We start from the raw sequence: 21,586 nt of genomic DNA on the forward strand, positions 1-21,586 counted from the left end.
AGAGAGCTTCCTGGTCAAAGGTGGAAAATGGAAAGTCCTAAGGTTATAGAGTTCCCATTGTCACATAAAAGGAAGTGCACTTACTCATCAGAAGAAACACATCTTCCTTACTTTTCAGAGAAGACTGTTACAGAGGTTTCCAAATGAGAAACACTGAACAGTGTAGTGAACAGTACACCTAAGATTTCTGTTTTGTTTGTTTGTTTTTGTTTTTTTTTTTGAGATGGAGTTTTGCTCTTGTTACCCAGGCTAGAGTGCAATGGCGCGATCTCGGCTCACCGCAACCTCTGCCTCCTGGGTTCAGGCAATTCTCCTGCCTCAGCCTCCTGAGTAGCTGGGATTACAGGCACACGCCACCATGCCCAGCTGAAGATTTCTGTTTTACCTAAAAATTTGAAAATAAATCAGCTGGGCGTGGTGGCTCACACCTGTAATCTCAGCACTTTGGGAGGCTGAGGCAGGCGGATCACAAGGTTAGGAGATCAAGACCATCCTGGCCAACATGGTGAAACCCCATCTCTACTAAAAATTTAAAAATAAGCCAGGCAGGGTGGTGCATGCCTGTAATCCCAGCTACTCGGGAGGCTGAGGCAGGAGAATCGCTTGAACCAGGGAGAAGGAGGTTGCAGTGAGCCAATATTGTGCCATTGCACTCCAGCCTGGTGACCGAGCAAGACTCGGTCTCAGGAAAAAAAAAGAAAAAGAAAATAATAACAAATCATCGAGATTTCTTCTGATGAGAAAAGAAGAAATTCACCTCATCTCTACGATGAGATGGGGTGAATCTTAAACTGAAGCTGAAGCCTAGGTTGCACTTCAGCTAGCATTTTTTGTGTTTTCCCTCTGTGCCAGGCTTGCTTGGTATTTTCACTTGTCACCTCACTCTCCACCTTGCAGGTGAGGATTCTGAAGCTTGTGTTCCGGGAGGGAAACGCCCAGACATACCCTGCATGGAGACTCAGGTGGCCCTTACCCAGTCCACTGCTTTGGGACATGAAGTGTGAGGCTTAGGGAGGCTGGGAAACAGGAAGTGAGGAGCTGCCCAGATGAAGACACAGAACAGGAAACTCTTCAGATTGCAGCAGCTGTTGAGTCGGCTGCTAAGGGAAGGAAGGGTTGCAGAGATCGGGGGGACCATGAGTGGGAGTAGCACAGATAACACATCAGCTGCCAGGCAGCAGAGAGCCACTGTGTGCATTCTGGGTAAAGACGGGCGTGATGGCAGTGGAGAGAACAGCAGTACCAGGATGGATTGGCTCTGTCAGGAGGGGAGTCTAGCCATCCAGGCTTGAAATGCTGGAGATGATAGATGGAACTCAAAGGTAAGCTGGAACCCCAGACATTTCCCGGAAAAAAACTCACCAGGACTTGAGGCAATGTGGAGCCTGAAGACAGTGCAGTCAGGGAGCTCTCTGGGGCCCAGGGATGGCGACATCTGGCAGAAGAAGAATCCTCTTTGTGTTGTGTTTTTTCTTTTTTTTATTTTTTCTTTCTGCGTTGTGTTTTTTCAAGTGGAAATTACAGCACCCTATGAGCTAGGCAGGGCAGGGATTGCTGCCCCCACCATGCACCAGGGAAATAAGTGCAGCGAGAAGAAAGCGCTCGCTGGGCAAGGTGACCCTGCAGCAAAGCTGGACAGTCTCTTCTGGGCTCCACTCCATTGCTGTTGGTGCACCTTGGTTGTATCTGTGGGGAGTTTATCTGGTGGCAGATGGACTTCAAATGCTAGCGATGCTTCACGGAGGGCAAGGGCATGGAGCAGTAAGGACCTCGGCGGGGAACCTCAGGACGGACCTCAGGGACGAAGAATGTTGGCCTTGTCTTGGGTATAGAAATCCTGAAGTTGGGCTGGATGCAGTGGCTCACGCCTGTAATCCCAACACTTCGGGAGGCTGAGGCAGGTGGACCACCTGAGGTCGGGATTTGAGACCAACCTGACCAACATGGAGAAACCACGTATCTACTAAAAATACAAGATTAGCTGGGCGTGGTGGTACATGCCTGTAATCTCAGCTATTTGGGAGGCTGAGGAAGGAGAATTGCTTGAATCCAGGAGGCAGAGGTTGTGGAGAGCTGAGATTGCACCATTGCACTCCAGCGTGGCCAACAAGAGCAAAACTCCATCTCAAAAAAAAAAAAAAAATCCTGAAGTTGGATGAGCTCCCAGAGGTAAGGGCAGCCCCAAAACTGGGTTGGGAGTGCAAGGAGCATTCACAAGAGGTGGCAGGAAGAGCAGGCCCCAGTGCAGAAGGTAGATTGTGGAGCCAGAGGAGAGCTTCTAGAAGGTGGAGACTCAGAGCAGCATGCTGAGAAGAAATGGAGGGAAACTGGGAGGAGGCAGGAGGGAATGAAACGAGGGGGTTTGCAGAATGCGCCTAAGATGTACTTGGGGCTGGGAGGACTCTGATGAGCAGCTAAGCACTTAGTGAAACAAGAAACTTCCCATGAGTGTTAGGACTCCCATGAGACCCCTCTGGAGATGGAAGCCTGGTCTTGAGAACAAGCACCTGGCTTTGGAGGTGGGGAAGGGAACCCTTTCCTGAGACCAGCAATTGGGAGGACAGACAGGGGGACAAGGAGTTTCTGAGGAGAGGGCTGATGGGGAAGGGAGAGCTCATGGCAGCTGGTCATCTAAGAGTTGATCAGTCATAGGGGTGGAGCGGGAGGAAAGTAGACCTGGCAGGGGTATTTGAACTCTTCCCCAGGAGCAGCCCTCCTGTACCTATTGCCCTCGTTCCTTCCCACTTCTGGTCTGCCCACTGCACCCACCATGCCTCGCCCACCGCACCCACTGGGCTTGGACTTAGGGAGGGGGAGGCCAGGCCTCAGGCCCCTGGTCCCTACTCTCCCCACTCCCCCATCAGGTTCTCTGTGGCTATAAGGGGACTTGCCTGGAGCAACATTGGTGAGCCTAGGACCCAGACCCTGACCAGGCCACAGGCTCCCCTCTTCTGTGTGGAGGGGAGAATAAGGAGAAAAGATCCCGGAGACGCTGGCTGGGGAATTTCCAGGAAGGGAGCTCCAAGCACCGACCCATGGCGTCAACAAGTGATGGACTCCAGTGATAACGCCAGACGCGCCTAGAGACCTCCCACCCAGCCAGCACGGTGGACGGGGAGGCTGCGGCCCTCACTGCAGGTTTCAGTCAGGAACCAGCACCCATGGGCCTGGGCTGGTGCTCTTCTTTTTTTCTCTCCTTGTGGCCAGGAACAGCATTCGCCTCCCACTTGGGAGAGGGCCTGCCAGTGCGCTGTGCCTTGCTTGAAGCGGGGAGGTGGGGCCGTGGGTTCCTCTGGGGTTCCTCGATGTGTCTGAACTCGAAGCCTGAGGCGCTTGGTTTATACCTCAGCCTAATCTGTGGTTTATAATTATTTATGAGTCTGGCTTCCCCACTAAACTGTGAGCTCCTCCAGGCAGAGACAAATGCTTACTCTTCTTTGGGTCCCCAGTGCTGGCTGAAGGTGGGCACTAAATCCATACTGGGAGGATGGGATGGGTGGGGGGCGGTTGGGAAGGGGAGGGTGCCTTCATAACGGGGCTCCAGGGGTCAGCAGATGTACCTCTTTCTTCCCTCCCAAGTTCAGAACAAATGGGGAAATCAAACACAGGAGACAGACAGATGGACACCCCAACTCCTGTGAGCCGGGGTGGGACAAGAGGCCAGATCTCAGAGGCAGCGGTGACCAGCCACACCCCACTGACCCGGCTGGGGCCATGTTGGCCTTGGTGCCAGCCTTTGGTCTAGAAGGGGCAAGAGAGTGACCAGGAAGCCTCCCCTAGTGGCTTGTGGGTGGTCAGGCCTTCACGGAGCCCCTGTCCTTTCACAGCCGGGAAAGCTCTGGACTTCAGCATGTCCTAAGCAACCACAGCCACCCTCAGCCAGACACTTGGAGCAGCTGAGCCTGTATGTTCCTCAGGACGACCCTGTAAAGGAGGTGGTGTGGGTCTCACTCTACAGTCAGCCACCGTGACTCAGAGAAGTTGTGATTGTTCAGCTCCCCCATTAAGTGGCAGAGCCTGTGTTCCTACCAGGGGGTCTGACTCAGTCCAGTGGCACAAACAGCCCAGTGCTGTGTCCCCAGCCGTTGGGATGTCAGGATGAGATAAGAGCTCTGTCACACTCAGTGAACAGTGAACCACAGTGGGTTCAACCCACAAGGGTGGTTTCTGGGGCTGGTGCTTTGGCCCATTCTCCCCATTGGAGCTGTTTCTACGTTGTCCTAAGATATGTAGGATATCCGACGTATCCTGCTCTGGAGTCTTCCCAGCCTCTGCAGTATTAACCCTAGGTAAGAAACCAGCACCTGAGAAGGCCCTCAAGCTCTTCCTAGTGCAGCTCCAGCCTTCCTGTTCGCATCGTCCCCTGCACCACGGCCCCCACCTGCCTTCCTTGGGCGTGTCCTGCCACTCTGCAGCTGACATCTTTCTCACCCTTTGCCACTCGGCTCAAGCCAGCCTCAGGGACTCCTCAGCACATGTCCCTTTACATCTTTGGCTCTTGGGTCGCTTCACCTTGATTCAAGGGATCTGGGCGCATTCTGGCTCCCCTACCAGTCCTAGCTGCTTTTCTGTGGGAACCCTGTCCCTTCTGACCTGGGGCGCCAGAGGAAAGGTATGTGGCAGCACTGGGCTCAGAGCCACCTGCACCTGGAGGGCTCCAGCCCAGCCTCAGCTCCCCACACCCACACGACATCACTGGCCCAGATACCACTTGGCTTGTGAGAGACAGCAGACAAGGCTGTGTGGCCCCCAGGACAGCTGAGTGATGCCAGGCAGGCGCCTGGCACACCTCCTACAGGAAAACAGTTTCCTTCCTCTTAATAACAGTCATTAAGGGGCCTGCGCCTGAGACACTGCAGCCAGGGACAGGGCTTGGGTCTGCCTGGATGGCTCCCATCACCCTGGGCCACCACCCCTAGGCCCAGCCCCAAGGCCGGGAGCCACCTGTCTGCCCTCCCATTGCCCTTGACAAACTCAGCATACAGGGAGGGGCTGCCTAGGGAGGGGCAGCTGGTCCCGCAGCCCTGGGGAATTGTATTTGATTTGCACAAACGTATTATCAGATGTCAGGGATCCACTGGAACCCTTTGCCCTTCAACTAAGTCTTCCTGCCCCTGTTCCTCTCTGTTGCTCTCCCTGTACACAGCCCCAGCACTGCAACGCAGAGTCTGACTCAAGGACTATCCCATTGCCCAGACACACACGCACACACAGGTCCACGCACACTGCTGTGCCACGCAGGCACACAAACATCACAGACTGGATGTGCACACACAGGCACAGGTACGGTTATGCATAGGTACACCTATGCATTTAGCCAAACCATATGAAATTGACAATATTCAATGGTTTCTTACGTACAAAAATGGAATCTAGTACAAACTTGGGTGTTGGAAGAGGTATATAAAAATACAGAGCCAAATGTGTACACCTGTGCCTTATTTACAATAGCCAAAGGGAAGCAGCCCAGGTTGGGCAACAGAGCCACACTTTGTCCAAAAAAAAAAGAAAAAAAAAATGGTTACAATAGCAGATTTTGGCTTGGTGCAGTGGCTCACACCTGTAATTTCAAGACTTTGGGAGGCAGAGGGAAGAGCATCACTTGAGGCCAGGAGTTTGAGAGTAACCTGAGCAACAGAGACCCCATCTCTAGTTCTTTTTTTTTTTAATTTTTTTTTTTAGATGGAGCCTTGCTCTGTCACCCAGGCTGGAATGCAATGGTGCAATCTCAGCTCACTGCAACCTCCACCTCTTGGGTTCAGGTGATTCTCTTGCCTCAGCCTCCTGGTAGCTAGGATTACAGGCGCTCACCACCATGCCTAGTTAATCTTTGTATGTTTCGTAGAGACAGGGTTTCACCATGTTGGCCAGGCTGGTCTCAAACCCTCAACCTCAGGTGATCTGCCCATCTCGGCCTCCCAAAGTGCTGGGATTATAGGCATGAGCCACCGCGCCCGGGCCACTAATCTTTTTTAAAAGCAAAATTTATGTGTATTTTACCACAATTAAAAGATACAAAGCCTAAGACGTGTAGCTGAAATAGATGTATACACACTCACTGCAGGATAAACACAACTAACTCAGCAACATGCAAACAGGCCTCCCTCCCTCCTGGGAGCACTTCTCCCACCTAGATAAGGCCCTGGTTGGTCCTCCTTTTCAAACAAATCTGGAGATAAAGCCCTAATGAGGGCCCTGCCACCTCGGCTGCCCCCGCAGTTCATTACCCTCCCATGATCTGGCTTCCTTTACTCAACCTCCTACCCCTCTTGCAGCCTCCTCACCCCCAGGGAAGGGCCTCCTTGGTGTGCCCGGTGCTCCTGCACTTGGGATGGGATGGGGTGGGCCATAACTCCTGACCTGTGGCCCCCCACACCTCCCCAGGCCCTTCACTTGTAGAGTCCTCAAAGACACAGCCCCAGTCCTGTTTATCTTTGGTCCTAGGGCTCAGCTCAACTCGAGGAGCCTCTAAATCCCACCAACCTCCCTCCCACTATGCATGTGTAAAGTTCTTTGGACACAGAAGACCCTGTGTTCTGGACATGATCGCAGACCAGATGAACCAAGTATGCTCAGTGCTAAACAGGGCTGTGAGACACAGCTTTAGGTCTCCAGCACTCCCTGCTGTCCTCGCTGGACCTCATACCTCTGTAGAAAGGTGGTGACCACTTCTGCCTAGCCTGGCTCCCCAGCTGCAGCTGCCACCTGCTCATCCTCTTCCCCAGAGCAAAGCTGCTCACCGTCCTCCCAAGGACACAGAGTACATGCTCTGGGATTTTGGTCTTTGCCGGGGCAGGGGTCAAAAATCTGCCTGCCCTGTTTGTCTCCCGGCCTTGCAGTTTCTGAAATAAGCTTTCAACCATTTTAATAGCCCTGGAGGAGGGGAGGAAGGCTGGGGTCTGGCTGCCACCAGGCCAAGAACACCCCTGGAGTCAAGGGCGTTGCAAGCACAGCCATCTGGAACAGTGTGTCTTGGGTGGGCCTTAGTCCACTGCCCACAGTACACTGAGCACTTGCTTAAAAGGCACTTGTTTAAAAACCCAGGAATTCTAGGTTACAGTGAGCTATGATCACACCACTGCTCTCTCTAGCCTGGGTGACAGAGCAAGATCGTTTCTCAATTAAAAAAGAAAAATGGCCAGGTGTGGTAGCTCACACCTGTAATCTCAGCACTTTGGGAGAGTGAGACAGGAGGATCATTTGAGTCCAGGAGTTCAAGACCAGCTGGGACAACATAGTGAGATTCCATCTCTACCAAAAATTTAAATATTAGCCAAGTATGGTAGCCCACGTAATCCTAGCTACTTAGGAGGCTGAGGTGGGAGGATCACTTGAGTCCAGAGAAACTGAGGCACAGCTGTAGTGAGCTGCGGTTGCGCACTGCACTCCAGCCCCGGTGACAGAGCAAGACCCTATCTTAAAAAGAAAAAGATGCCAGGCTCAGTGGCTTACTCCTGGTAATCCCAGCACTTTTGGAGGCTGAGGCTGGCAGATCACCTGAGGTCAAAAGTCAAGACCAGCCTGACCAACATGGTGAAACCCTGTCTCTACTAAAAATACAAAATTTAGCCAGGTCTGGTGGTACGTGCCTGTAGTCCAGTTACTCGGGAGGTAGAGGCGGGAGAATTGCTTGAACCTGGGAGCCGGAGGTTGCAGTGAGCTGAGAATTGTGCCACTGCACTCCAGGCTGGGTGACAGAGCAAAACTCTGTCTCAAAAAAAAAAAGAAAGACAAGTTCCAGAAGCCACGGAGAACTTCTGGATGAGAATCTCCAGGCAGGTGGAGCCCACTGATCTGCATTTTATCACCTCTCACCATCCCTGGGGTCAGGGTGAGAGCCACTGCTTTAGGTTCCTGCAGGACAGTTCCAGGTGGGGGTGGGAGAGAGCCAGGGGGCTGTGAGCACCACAGTTAAGATGGTGGAGAGTAGCAGGACGATTATAGGAGCAAAAAGAGGGCTGGCTGCGGGACAGATAGGTGTTGATGTCCTTGGATATTCCATGTGATGCTCGTTCAGCTCTGATTTAGGGCCTTGTGCATGTGAGCCAAGGTTCCTGCTATCCACCATGGTAAGTGGATGGTCTCTAAATCAGCATTTGGGTGATTTATGGTCATGGCCGGTCTCTAAATCAGCATCTGGGTGAGTTTATGCAAGTGGATTTGATGAAAATTTGTGGTCTGCCTGTGTCAGCCCACAGTCTCTGTCTATGAGAGAGTTGTCAGTGTGTCCGTCCGCATACCTGCTTGTGTGTTCACGTCTTTTCCTGGGTGTCTTGGAGTGTGCATGTGTGTGCGTGTGTGTGTGTGTGTGCGTGTTCCTGAGCACACCTGGGCCCCTCTCAGCTATAACTCAACCTCTGTGAGTCTCAGGAAGTCAGTGTTTGGAGACTTGCTAGGAGCCTGGTGGGAACGAGGTGGCATTGCTGGGGAAGGAAGAGAGACGGAGGCAGGAGTGTGCGTGGAGGGCCTGGCACTGCCGCTTCCTGGGCAGGCGAGTCCCAACACAGGCAGACAGGTGGGGCTGACCTGACAGGTTCCAGAGGCCAGGGGCAATGGGGCGGAGCGCGGCTCTGACTTAGGGTGGCAACAGTTTGGGGGCCCTGCCACACACGGAGTGAGCGGGCGGGCAGGCAGGAGGCGGTTCTGCTGCTCTCTTCTTCCTGCTGCAGCCAGCCCAGCATGCAGGCCATGGGGCCTGCCGGCGGGTGAGGCAGCCACAGGGCAGGCATGTTTGGAGGCTCAGTGCCAGGGGGCCTGGGAGCCCAGGGCATGGCGGGGCCCCTGCGGGGCCGGGTGGAGGAGCTGAAGCGGCCGTGGTGGCGGGAGAGCTCACCACTGGTGCTGAAGCACAGCGAGGTGGCCCGGCTGGCAGCTGACGCCCTCCTGGAGAGGGGTGAGGCTGCCTACCTGCGGGTCATCTCCGAGGAGCGTGAGCTGCCCTTCCTGAGCACTCTGGATGTGGACTACATGACGAGCTATGTGCGCGGGGGCCCTGAGCTCAGCGAGGCCCGGGGACAGGGACAGGAGGCCTCGGGGCCAGACCGTCTCAGCCTGCTCTCTGAAGTCACCTCAGGCACTTACTTCCCCACGGCCTCTGATATAGATCCCCCGGATCTAGACCTGGGCTGGCCGGAGGTGCCACAGGCCACAGGCTTCAGCCCCACCCAGGCTGTGGTCCACTTCCAGAGGGACAAGGCGAAGAACATCAAGGACCTGCTGCGCTTCCTCTTCAGCCAGGCCCGCACGGTAAGGGCCTCATCCCTTCATCACTTATCTTACAGAGGAAACAGGCCCAGAGAGGGAAGGGACCAGCCCAAGGCCTCGCAGTGACTTAGGGGCAGAATAAGAACCAGTACCTCTGGCACTATTAGATCGCAAGCTCCTAGAAGGAGGCACCCCATATTTACTTTGGCAAGTGCTTGGTACCCAAGAGTAGTATGGATGAGCATAGAACAGGGCATGGGCATCAGGGACTCTACAGCCCCCCTGAAATGCACGTGAAATGGTGCAGGTTGGAGGGAGGAGTCCTTGCTGCATCTTTACCTTGGAAGATGGTCCACTCCCTTATCAGATTCCCAGAAAGTTTTATGGTTCTCACACTAAGAACTCCAGCCTTGGGGAACATCTGAGCTACCTCCTTAACTTATAGAAGAAGAAACTGAGCCCAGAGAGGGGCTTGGGACTTGCCCAGAGAGGTCCAGATGGTGACATAGAGCTCAGGGCTCAGGGAGACAGGGGTCTCCAACTCGGGCCTTGGGGAGCAGTCGCGGCCCTTCTTGCTGGCTCAGGTCCCCAGTTGCTACCCGCCCTCCTGTACCACATCTGCAGGTGGGCCTGAAGCAGGGGAGGGGGCTGGCATGTGGGCCTCTTCCTCATGGCCCTGAGGGCTGGGTTTCGGAACCAAGGAGGAAGGAGGAGAGGAGCTTCTGGGCTCAGTGATGGGGAGCAGGAGCTCAGGAGAAAGAGAACTGGGAGGGCAGGTAGGGTGGTCAGCACCCAGGAAGGCTCCGGCCACACACGAGCACAGCTTCACTTCTGGAGCCCTGGCCTCCAGCTCAGGAGACAAGGGAATGGACAGGATGACCCCTGGCAGGGTTGGAGGTAGGGTTAGGCTCCTGCTGCAGAGATGGGAAGCCAGGATGCTGGGATCCCACTGGTACTTCCAGAGTCTCCCTGGCAAGGCTGCCTGTGCCCCAGGCAGGGCAGGGCCAGGCCTGATTGGCATCGGGAATGGGGTTATTAGTGAGACTGTTGCTGTTGTTGTCCTCACCCCTGCCTCTTTGATCTTTCCTGCCTGTCCTTATTCACCCACCCCTGGCCGGGCCTGTGCTGTGAACTAGGGCATCCCCCAGTGCCCCGCCTCCTCAGCCCCCATTTAGACCCCTCTATGCTGGGCCAGGAACCAGGCTCAAGCACTGGGCTGTCACAACTCCTAGTAACCTTGGGAAATGCTGCATTTCCCTGCAGCCTAGTGTTTGTAGAGCTCTGTTATGTCTTGAGCATTTTCACATTTAGTTCCCCATAACTCTGAGACATGGCTATCATTATCTCCATTTCACAGATGAGGAAGTTGAGGCTTCCAGAGGTGAAGCGACTCACACAAAGCTGTATCTCTAGAAAGTGGTAGAGTCCAGGTTTGAATTCAGTTCTGTCTGGCTCCAGAGCTGGAGTGCTGTGCTCTGTACCTCCTGCCTCTCCGCCCTGCCTGGGAGAGGAGATTCTCACAGCAGATATATGCCATGGGAAGAAAGGCCAGCTGGGGGCTTGGAGGTGCCAGGAGGGCTTCAGGGGCCTCTTTGAGGCAGCCCTTTATATGGGATGGAAGCACAAGGCCCAGCCGAGCCCTTAACTCTGCAAAAAACTTGGATCCATTTGGCATGGGTGCAAGTAAAGGGGTCTGCAGTGTAAGGGACCACACCAGACCTCTGTGGCTTCACAGGGAAACTGAGCCAGGGTTAGGGAAGGGCAGTGAAGACCCCAGTAAGTGGCTTGTAGCTCTGACCCTGAAGAAGGAAGCCTCAGATAGTCCCTGGGCTGGAGTTTGTGGGGGAAGTGCAAGGAGCTTGCCTGGGAATCGGAATCTGGGTTCTGCTTCTGACTGCCTCATTGCTGTCCCATCTGGGGCTCAGTGCAGAGGGGGCATTGGACTAACATAGCCGATCCACAGTCATATCTTTGTTTTTGTTTGTTTGTTTGTTTGTTTGTTTTTGAGATGGAGTTTTGCTCTTGTTGCCCAGGATGGAGTGCAATGGCGGAATCTCAGCTTACCGCAACCTCTGCCTCTCAGGTTCAAGCGATTCTCCTGCCTCAGCCTCCTGAGTAGCTGGGATTACAGGCATGCGTCACCATGCCTAGCTAATTTTATGTATTTTTAGTAGAGATGGGGTTTCTCCATGTTGGTCAGGCTGGTCTCGAACTCCTGACCTCAGGTGATTCATCCGCCTCAGCCTCCCACAGTGTTGGGGTTACAGGCATGAGCCACCACACCCAGCCCACAGTCATTTTTGAGACTCTGATGACAGATAACACTCGGTGCATGGAAAGATTCACAGAAATGCTTTCAAACAGCTAGGGGTTCAACAGTCAAATCTGGGCTGGGATTTGACTGTAATTCTAGCACTTTGGGAGGCTGAGGTGGGCAGATCACCTGAGGTCAGGAGTTTGAGACCAGCCTGGCCAACATAGTAGGAACCCCATCTCTACTAAAAATACAAAAAATCAGCTGGGCATGGTGGTGGATGCCTGTAATTCCAGCTACTCAGGAGGCTGAGGCCCAAGAATCACTTAACCCGGAAGGCAGAGGTTGCAGTGAGCCAAGATCACACCACTGCACTCCAGCCTGGGCAACAGAGTGAGACTCTGTCTTAAAAAAAAAGCCAGGCATAATGGCATATGCCTGTAATACCAGGTACTTGGGAGGCTGAGTTGGGAGGATTCCTTGAGCCTGGGAGTTCTAGGCAGCAGTGAGCTATGATCACACCACTGCACTCTAGCCTGGGTAACAGAGCAAGACAGATACTTTTTAAAAAAAAGAAGGCAGTCAAATGTCCCTGTGCCCAAGTTAAGAAGCCCTGGGCTAGGTCACTGCTAAGAGCCCTTCCGGTTCACTTGCTCTTGAAGGCTCTGGCCTCCTGACTTTCAGTCCTGTGCTCTTTTCCTGGGGCAAAGCTTCCTGCCCCAGGTTTGGCTGGATGTGGGCAGTGCCCAGGGCAGCGCTGAGCTTTCATGTGCTTCTCCACACCCAGGTGGTCGCCGTGGTGATGGACATATTCACGGACATGGAGCTTCTGTGTGACCTCATGGAGGCCTCCAGCCGGCGTGGTGTCCCTGTGTACCTGCTCCTGGCCCAGGAGCACCTGAGGCACTTCCTGGAGATGTGCTACAAGATGGACCTCAATGAGGGGCACCTGCCGGTCAGTGAGGACCAAGGGCAGTAACTGGGGGTGAGGGCGGGGAGTCAGGGAGGGTGGAGGAGCCAGTGGGTGGCCATCAGCACTGGGGGGCAATGGGAGTGGGGGTGGGTTCTCTTAGCTGTCTGGGGTTAGAGACCCCATGGGGCAGAGACATGGCTTGAGCCTCACTCTCTCAAGCTCACCCCAGCCTCCCTCCACCCAGAACATGCGTGTGCGGAGCACATGTGGGGACACATACTGCAGCAAGGCTGGCCGTCGCTTCACCGGGCAAGCCCTGGAGAAGTTCGTCCTCATTGACTGTGAGCAGGTGGTGGTGGGCAGCTACAGGTAAGCAGGCACGAGGGGACGAGAGGGGCCTGGGGCTATGCCACGGGCTGGCAGCTGTCGGCTTCCCTCTGCTCACCCACCCCTTTGGACCCGGACTGAGCAACTGTCATGTGCCAGGCATCAAGCCGGGCTCAGGGGAGGGTGTGGGGCAAGTCAGCCCCGGAGGAGCTCACTCTAGGGGAATGATCACTTTAATACCCTTGGATAGAAAGTGACTACTGGCTGGGCGCATTTGCTCACACCTGTAATCCCAGCACTTTGAGAGGGCGAGGTGGACAGATCATGAGGTCAAGAGATGGTGACCATCCTAGCCAACATGGTGAAACCCTGTCTCTACTAAAAATACAAAAATTAGCCGGGCGTGGTGGTGTACTCCTGTAGTCCCAGCTACTCGGCAGGCTGAGGCAGGAGAATCACTTGAGCCCAGAAGGCAGAGGTTGCAGTGAGCTGAGATCATGCCACTGCACTCCAGCCTGGAGACAGAGGGAAACTCTGTCTCAAAAAAAAAAAAAAGAAAGAAAATGACTATTGCACATTGAACTGGAGCAACTTCAGGGAACCTCCCCCAAGTCCATTTTACAGATGGGGAAGTTGGAGCTCTGAGGACAGCTGAGTTCCCAGGCCCACTAAGCAGGGCTAGGGCAAGCACAGACTCTGGAGTCGAAGCTCTGCCCCTTTGCTGTGAGCCCTCATGGTGGTGGGGTTTGGGTCCAGCATGCTGGACCTGGTATGTGTCCCTGGCTGTGATTCCTGCCGACCCCCAGGGTCCTGTACTTTGCCTCCTGACCCCCCGTACCTCTGTCCCCAGCTTCACCTGGCTTTGCAGCCAGGCCCATACTAGCATGGTGCTGCAACTGAGGGGCTGCATCGTGGAAGACTTTGACCGGGAGTTCCGCTGTCTGTACGCCGAGTCACGGCCTGTGGAGGGCTTCTGCGGTGGCGAGGACCCGCTGCCTCCCCGGGCACTGCGTCCTCCCCCTGTGGCCCTGGTCTTTGGGCCTGGCATCCCAAGCCCCACATCCTCACCGCCCTCCAGCAGCAGCCTCAGCAGCATCAAGCGGTCACCACTTATGGGCCGCTCCTCCTACCTCGCTCTACCAGGAGGTGGTGGTTGCAGTGACACGGGTATGGGGTCCTCGTGTCCAGGCCCCGCCCGCCGTGAGGCCAGTGGCCAGCCCTCCCTGCATCGCCAGCTGTCAGACCCTAACCACGGCTCCCCTCCTGGGCTTTATAGGGCCAACCTGGGCAAACTAGGGGCATACCCATGGTCCCAATCCTCCCCTGCCCTCAACCATAATAGTACCAGCCCCTTGACCTTGGCAGTGGGGTCACCTCTGCTTCCTCGCTCCCGGCCCCTCCTCCAATTCCATCGGGGTGTCCCAGCTCTGTCCCCATTCCCAGGGAATGGGCTCCCAGGAAGCCAAGACCCTAGCCCCTTGCGGGGTCGATGGGTACCTGGCACAGCCCTGGAGAAAGTGGAGGAGAAGGAGAAGAAAGCATCTCCTAGTCAGAGTCGTGGCCAGCTGGATCTCCTTGTCCCCTTCCCCCGAGCCCGAGAAGTGGGAGACCCTGACTCTGGGGTTACCCCCAACTCAGGCCCCCTTCAGCCTGGACAGCAGGCCCCAGAGGACAGGAAGTTATCCCCAAGCCAGGCAGAGAGCCAGCTGGATCTCCTGCCCCGAGCCCTGGGTACTGGGGGTGCCCCTGAGGCATGTTCCCCCAGACCTGGTGATCGGGCCCTGGAGGACAGAAGGCTGTCCCTAAACCATAGCCAGTTGGACCTTCTGGTGCAGTGCCCCAAGGCCCAGGGCTCCGGAGTGCCCTTTGAAGCCAGCTCCTCAGCCAGACTTGCCAGACAGAATCCAGATGAGCGACGGCAGACCCTGGGGCACAGCCAGCTGGACCTCATCACAAAGTTTGGCCCATTCCGGGGTGAAGGGCCTGGGCCCAGTGGTCTCCCGATACCAAGCCCTGCTTGCACAGCTGGGGTGGGGTCTGGGGATGAGAAACGACTAACCCTGGGCCACAGCAAGCTGGACCTCATCACCAAGTATCATCAGTTGCAGGGGGCCAGGCAGGGACCCGAGCCTGGCCTCCTTGGGGGTCCCAAGGGTGACCATCTCAATGGTGGTAACAATGACCTGGTGAAGGATGAGAAACGGATGACCCTGGGCCACAGCAAACTGGACCTCATCACTAAGTACAACAAGTCCAAGTTCAGGCAGCTCCGAAGCCGCTTTGAGTCCTAGCCGGAGGGTGTGTGGGGGTGCACTGGCCAGGGCAGGCCCCTCCTCTATCCACTGAGACTCTGGACACTCAGGACCCAGACGGGAAGGGAGGTGTCTAGAAGCCCAGGTCAGACACACTCTCTGGGCTCAAGATTCTTGCACGCACACACACACACACACCCCCCCCCACACCCACACCCCGTATCTTCTTGGATCTAGGCTGTGTTTCCAGCCCTGTGCTGGGCATACTATAGAGCTGACAGGTGGATCAGACTCCTGATCTGGGGACAGAGATGAAATGCACAAGCTGCTGGAGAACAGGTTAACCAGTGACAGAGGGTGTTAGAAAACAAAGGGCAGAGACTCATGGAGAAGGTGGAGTAGTCAGCAAAGTTTCTTAGAGGAGATGGAGGTGGCCTTTGAGCCAGGCCTTGAAAGATGGGGAGGTTTTGGGCAGAGGGAGGAGAGAGTTAGAGAAATTTTTGGTGGAGGGAATCAGAGGAAGAGATGCCCAAGAGAGGACTGAGTGAGTGGGTCTGAGGTGAGCGAGCGAGGGAGGAGGAGCAGCATATGTGGATTCCCAAACACACACATACACACACACATGCACATGCACGCACACACGCGCACACATGCACCCACACATACACGCATGCACACGCACATACGTGCGCACACACACGCATCATCGTTATCATCATCATCACTGTCGCCATCATCATTTTGCTGAGTGTCTCTTGAAGTACAGGTTTTGACAGGTCATGGGCCATTTTCCTGAACTTACCACCTGTCCAGGACAGTAAACATGATGTACATCAATAAAGGCAGATTTTATTGTGACTCACAGTGCCTGGTGTATCCTGAACTTTGTGGAGTTATGGGAAGGGCACCCTTCAGGCCAATAATGGGGAGCCCCCTGGAGGAGGGTGAATGCTGAAGGAGGTACTGAGGGAGTCCAGGGTCTCCAGGCTACCACTGTGACATTTTGAGAGAACCTGGGGCTTTTGCAGATTCCACAAAATGTGGGGCAAGTTCATCCTGTCCAAGCGTGCAGCAGGGCCCTAGGTCCTCGTCACTATCGCGGGACAGAAGTTGGCTGCTGAGTGAGTGATAGAGCCCGTGCGAGAGGCACATCGTGGCAGCCAACCAGCACCCACATCTTTGCCCACCCTGGACCCCTTTCCACCCTCTCCCTGAGCCCCTGCTTGATCCGTCCTACCCTCTCCAGCACCTGCAGCCTGGCTGCCTTTCCCTCTCTCGCTGCGCCTCCTTCTCTCTCCTGGAACTCTCTCTATGGGTAGCCTCTTCTAGTCCATCCAGTCTTCAGCCCCTCATCTCATTCCTCAGCTCTCCACTTCCCCGCTGGGCTCCAGACCCAGACTTCTGTCAGGCAAGGCACAGCTGGACTCATCACTTTCCCCAAACCTGCCCTTCCTCCGGCTTCATTTCGATCAATACCGCCATCATCAACCCTTCTACGAGACATCCCTGGCCCCTCCTCTCCCTCATGCCTCACCTCTGAGCAGCCAAAGGTCTAGGTCGATGACAGCTCCTAAAACGCTCTTGAATGAATAATGAATAAGTAAACGCGAGCAGGCTGGGGGTGGGGCCAGGCGGGGTCACCGCCCACAGAGCTGGCGAACTTAGAGTCCGCCGGAGACCGGAGGTAGGAGGGCCGCATGCGTGGCGGGGCGCGCCGCGCTCTCCCGGAAGCCTCCCTGGGCGGAAGTGGAAACCGAAACCTTTTTAGAGAGTCTGAGGTACAGTCGTCGCGTGTGGAGCTTGCGGTTATTTGGTGAGCTGGTGTGAGGGGATCCTGGAAGAGTCAGCTCCCGTCCTGGGTCGGGAGGGGTGGGGGCCTGAGGATTCGGGGCCGGAGGGCCTGGCGGGGCCCAGTGGGCAGGACTTGAGGGCGGAGAGGCCCGGAGGCCAACAGGGGCGGGGTCGCGGCGGGGCCCGAGAGGCGGAGGCAGGCATAGCTAGGAAAGGATCCGCAGACCTTGAACTCCCGGCTCCATCGCCCCCAGGCCTCATGGCGGTCCGAGCGTCTTTCGAGAACAACTGTGAGATCGGCTGCTTTGCCAAGCTCACCAACACCTACTGCCTGGTGGCCATCGGAGGCTCGGAGAACTTCTACAGGTGCGGCGGGAGCCCAGGGGCTCGCGGTGGGGGCAAGGGTACCTGGGAGTCAAGAGCTCCGGCGGGGTGAGGGCGCCGGCCCTTCCGCCCCGCGACCACCGAGTCCATGTCCCTACAGTGTGTTCGAGGGCGAGCTCTCCGATACCATCCCCGTGGTGCACGCGTCTATCGCCGGCTGCCGCATCATCGGGCGCATGTGTGTGGGTAAGGCAGGTGGAGGACGCCGAGGGAGGGAGTGGTCTCCAAGCACCATTAATCTCACCCCCGGAGGGAACCTGGAGTGATCTAGGGATTCCCAGGGTATCATCCATTATCTCTGGGCACTATAGAATCTCTCAGGCCAAGCGTCAGGAGGTCGGGGGCAATCCTCTAGCAAAGGCTACTGGATAATAGTAATACCAAATAATGTAAAGTGCTTTCACTTGTTCTCATTCCTTCTTTACAAAGACACTGAAAGGTAGGAATTACTGGCCTAACTTGACTGATGAGGAAGCTGAGACAGCCTAACTGACTAACTTCCATGCCTAGTTCCTAATGTGAAGGAGGATTTTTATCTCTCTCCCTTTTTTTTTAAGACGAGATTTTTGCTCTTTCGACCAGGCTGGAGTGCAGTGGCAAGATCATAGCTCTCTGCATCATCAACCTCTTAGACCCAATCCTCCCACCTCAGCCTACCAAGTAGCTAGGACCACAGGCTGGTGCCATCACACCTGGTTGATACTTAAATACAAGGACCCTGACCGTAGACACGTGGCTTCCCTGGCCTTGACCTCCTGGGCTAAAGTGATCCTCCTGCCTCAGTCCCTTAAAGTGTTGGGATTACTAGAGCCACTGTACCCAGCCGAGGATTTGTGTCTCATCTCTCTCTGCCACTGTGGGCAAGTTGTTTTCTCTTTCTAAGCATCCATTTCTGTCTCTCTAAAGATTAGCCAAGATTTGCGGTCAGTTACATTGAAACCTTAAATTCCCTTCACCACATCTCTACCCCACCTTCCTACCTGTCGCACTGTTTATCATGGTCCGTGGTCCTTTCTTTAAGCTGCATCTGTCTCCCATTACTACTGCCTGTTGTTTCGTAGTTTTGCTCATTGAGATCACTTTTAAAAGTCTGTTTCTTTATTTTTTTACGTTTATTTTAATTTTTAAAAATCTTAAGCCTGTTTGGGAGGCCGAGGTGGGTGGATCACCTGAGGTCAGGAGTTCGAGACCAGCCTGACCAATATGGAGAAACCCCATCTCTACTATAAAAATACAAAAATTAGCCGGGTGTGGTGGCGCATGCCGGTAATCCCAGCTACTTGGGAGGCTGAGGCAGGAGAATTGCTTGAATCCGGGAGGCAGAGGTTGCGGTGAGCCCAGATCATGCCATTGCACTCCAGCAACAAGAGCAAAACTCCGTCACACACACACAAAAAAAACCACACCCTGATCTCTAGCTATGCCCTTAGGACTTGAGCAAGTTCTGACAAGGGAAATTGTAGCTTGGTCGTTGGTGTATTTGATGATGGGCATGACCTGGAATTTCGAAATTGAGAGGTGTGTATTTGTAGTTTGTTCATTCTTGTTGCTGTATGGTGTGTTTTGTGTATGTATACCACAGTGCATTCATCCATTACATCGACAGTACATTTGGGCAGTTTTCACTTTGGTCTAGTAGGAATAGTGCTACTATGGTTTTTTTAGTGAACACAAACATATTTCTACTGGATATATAATACCTAAGAGTGGCATGGCAGAGTCACAGGTTATGTGACTATTTAGTTAGTAGTAGATGATGCTGGATAATTATCTGAAGTGGTTGATCATCTTACACTCCTGTCTCAGTGCATGAGAGTTCAGTTGCACCATATATCTTTGCCAACACTTGGAATTGATGACTTGTAAAAATTTTAGTCATTCTGGTGGCACGGTGGCTCACACCTGTAATCCCAGCACTTTGGGAGGTCGAGGGAGGTGGATCACCTGAAGTTAGGAGTTTGAGGCCAGCCTGGCCAACATGGTGAAACCCAGTCTCTACAAAAACACAAAAAATTAGCCATGAGGTGGTGTGCCTTAGTAATCTCAGCTATTCAGGAGGGTGAAGCAGAATTGCTTGAACCTGGGATGCAGAAGTTGCAGTGAGCCAAGATTGCACCGTTGCATTCCAGTCTAGGTGACAGAGTGACACTGTCTCAGAAAAAAAAAAAAAAAGTATCCATTCTGCTATGTGTGTAGTGTTATTTCAGTTTTTAAGTAGAAATACACAACTAATGCCAAAAGCTCTTCCTGTTAGTGTCCCCCCCCCCCCCCCCCCCCGTTGATGATGGTGAAATAGGCAGTGTTTGTTGGGACTCCTGGGTAGTCTCTGGCCTGCCCTGGGTGTTATACGAATCAGTGGGTTGTGGGTTGGAGGGCTGGGCTCTGGGCCTAAAGCTTTCCTGGGAAAGCTGATTGGGCTGGGCTGTTGGGTTGTATCCTCAGCCCCTAGGGCTCAGCAGGCATCTTGTGTATTCATGGTTCACCTTTGTTCCGCGCCCCCCCCACCCCGCTCTAATTTGGTTTTCTCTAGGGAACAGACACGGTCTCCTGGTGCCCAACAATACCACTGACCAGGAGCTGCAACACATTCGCAATAGCCTCCCAGACTCAGTGCAAATTCGGCGGGTGGAGGAGAGGCTTTCAGCCTTGGGCAATGTCACCACCTGCAATGACTACGTGGCCTTGGTCCACCCAGACTTGGACAGGGTGAGGCAGCCCAACCTGACCCAAGTGTCACAGGGCTATCCTAGTCATTGGTCTGTCACTGATCTTTCCTAACAGGCAGGAATTAGGGGTCTCTTCTGTGGTTTCTTTTTATATATGGGTTCTTGAATTTCAGGTACTCATTAGAATAATGATAACAGATGCCTTATCAGTGTCAGAAAGAAGCTGGGGAGGGTATGAATCCTTCAGGATTGGGGAGATTGAACCATCCAGTCCTGTGGTGATTGACTGTTGAACTTTTGACTGTGGGTGAGAGGGAAAAAAAGTGACATGGAGACCTGCCTCCATGCATGAGTATTAGGGGCTTCACAGCTGGCCCTGACTCTGCTCTAAGCTGTACTTCCTCCTTTCTCTGGGTGAGGCTTTCATATGAGATACATTGGAGAAATGAGGGGCACAGGGAGCCAAGGCCTGGGTGCTTCTGGGCATGGAGAGCCCTGGTTCTGGGGCTGTAAGTTCTGGACCCTGAACACAATACCTTTAACTGATAGGAGACAGAAGAAATTCTGGCAGATGTGCTCAAGGTTGAAGTCTTCAGACAGACAGTGGCCGACCAGGTGCTAGTAGGAAGCTATTGTGTCTTCAGCAATCAGGGAGGGCTGGTGCATCCCAAGACTTCAGTTGAAGATCAGGATGAGCTGTCCTCTCTTCTTCAGGTCCCCCTTGTGGTAAGCCTTCCTGTTCTCTGAACCCCGTCTCCTGCTGAGGCAGATCCTTTTGCCCTGTGTTCGGGAGTCTGAGTCATTACCTGCTGCAGTTTGGGACTGGAGCTGCAGGTCAGGGAGGAGCAGGGTTTGGGGAGAGTCCTCACTGAGGAGGGAGAGACTGGTGCCGTGACTCACCCTGAGTCCTTCCCTTGGCAGGCAGGCACTGTGAACCGAGGCAGTGAGGTGATTGCCGCTGGGATGGTGGTGAATGACTGGTGTGCCTTCTGTGGCCTGGACACAACGAGCACAGAGCTGTCAGTGGTGGAAAGTGTCTTCAAGCTGAATGAAGCCCAGCCTAGCACCATTGCTACCAGCATGCGGGATTCCCTCATTGACAGGTACCTGGGGTCTCCCCTTTCTTCTGCCCAGGGCTGGGCGTTAACTTGGTTTTTGCGAGTATGGGGAAAAATGTCATCTAGAATGGGAGCCTACCAGTTTGTTCTGGTAGCTTCTCGAGTGTGAGAGCATATCTGCATACTGCTAAGCACATAGAGCCAGCACTTTTTTTTTTTTTTTTTTTCAATTCACCATGATATTAAAAAATTTGTTGAGCATCTGCTAATCCTCATCTTTGTGGCTTTGTTCAGGGCTAGGATATGCAGCTGCTTGAGCAGCTCTTCAGAGCTGATCTGGGGGTGAGGGCTGAGGCAAGCACCTCAAGGGTGAGGCGGGCTCTGTGAAACAGCTACTGACTGTGCACTTTCCTTTCTCTTCAGCCTCACCTGAGTCACCTTCCAGGTTGTTCCGTGGGCTCTTGGCTCTGGACTTTGGCACCTTCTCCATGCTCCACCCAATCTGTACTGGATGCTGGCAGGGAGGTGGCAGAGAGCTCACTGGGACTGAGTGGCTGGGCACCCAGCCCTTTTCCACCTGTGCTCATCGCCTGGATCTATCATCATGTAAAAACCTGCTCTGTTGTGCTGGCTGGCAAGCCCTGTGGCTGCTGGCTAAGGGTTCTGCTGTCCTGTGCCACCCCATTAAAGTGCAGCTCCCCTTGGCCATTCTGAATGTGATGTTTGGGGCCCTCAGC

The 21,586-nt window shown here is 54.3% G+C and overlaps 2 protein-coding genes across 3 annotated transcripts; both read left to right on the top strand.

Moving 5' to 3' along the window:
* The first annotated feature begins 669 nt into the window (after positions 1-669).
* FAM83C (family with sequence similarity 83 member C) lies at positions 670-15,808 on the top strand. 2 transcript variants are annotated; one of them, XM_037733015.1, is made up of 5 exons: positions 670-1,322; positions 9,104-9,246; positions 12,246-12,413; positions 12,616-12,740; positions 13,549-15,571. In XM_037733015.1, the coding sequence occupies exons 1-5, from the start codon at positions 1,310-1,312 to the stop codon at positions 14,987-14,989; spliced, it is 1,890 nt and encodes a 629-aa protein (XP_037588943.1). In that variant the 5' UTR covers positions 670-1,309; the 3' UTR covers positions 14,990-15,571. The 2 variants fall into 2 exon arrangements, with proteins under 2 accessions (XP_037588943.1, XP_017368998.1); XM_017513509.2 differs by lacking the exon at positions 670-1,322 and having other exon boundaries at positions 8,631-9,246; positions 13,549-15,808.
* Positions 15,809-16,621: 813 nt separating this feature from the next.
* Positions 16,622-21,564, top strand: EIF6 (eukaryotic translation initiation factor 6). The gene is made up of 7 exons (XM_017513524.2): positions 16,622-16,763; positions 16,996-17,107; positions 17,226-17,311; positions 19,656-19,831; positions 20,341-20,517; positions 20,713-20,894; positions 21,273-21,564. Exons 2-7 carry the CDS (start codon positions 17,001-17,003, stop codon positions 21,280-21,282), a joined length of 738 nt encoding a protein of 245 aa, XP_017369013.1. The 5' UTR covers positions 16,622-16,763; positions 16,996-17,000; the 3' UTR covers positions 21,283-21,564.
* Positions 21,565-21,586: the final 22 nt, after the last annotated feature.

This window comes from Cebus imitator, unplaced genomic scaffold, assembly GCF_001604975.1.
Source record: "Cebus imitator isolate Cc_AM_T3 unplaced genomic scaffold, Cebus_imitator-1.0 Scaffold18, whole genome shotgun sequence".
Taxonomy (NCBI): Eukaryota; Metazoa; Chordata; class Mammalia; order Primates; family Cebidae; genus Cebus; species Cebus imitator.

What these genes read in the sequence shown, in the direction of transcription:
- EIF6 (XM_017513524.2), top strand. Translation starts at nt 17,001, where the DNA reads ATGGCGGTCCGAGCGTCTTTCGAGAACAACTGTGAGATCGGCTGCTTT. An exon ending in TCCACCCAGACTTGGACAGG is followed by an intron (nt 19,832 to 20,340) that starts GTGAGGCAGCCC and finishes TTTAACTGATAG; the next exon opens with GAGACAGAAGAAATTCTGGC. An exon ending in TTCTTCAGGTCCCCCTTGTG is followed by an intron (nt 20,518 to 20,712) that starts GTAAGCCTTCCT and finishes TTCCCTTGGCAG; the next exon opens with GCAGGCACTGTGAACCGAGG.
- FAM83C (XM_017513509.2), top strand. Translation starts at nt 8,728, where the DNA reads ATGTTTGGAGGCTCAGTGCCAGGGGGCCTGGGAGCCCAGGGCATGGCG. An exon ending in TCTTCAGCCAGGCCCGCACG is followed by an intron (nt 9,247 to 12,245) that starts GTAAGGGCCTCA and finishes CTCCACACCCAG; the next exon opens with GTGGTCGCCGTGGTGATGGA. An exon ending in TCAATGAGGGGCACCTGCCG is followed by an intron (nt 12,414 to 12,615) that starts GTCAGTGAGGAC and finishes CCCTCCACCCAG; the next exon opens with AACATGCGTGTGCGGAGCAC.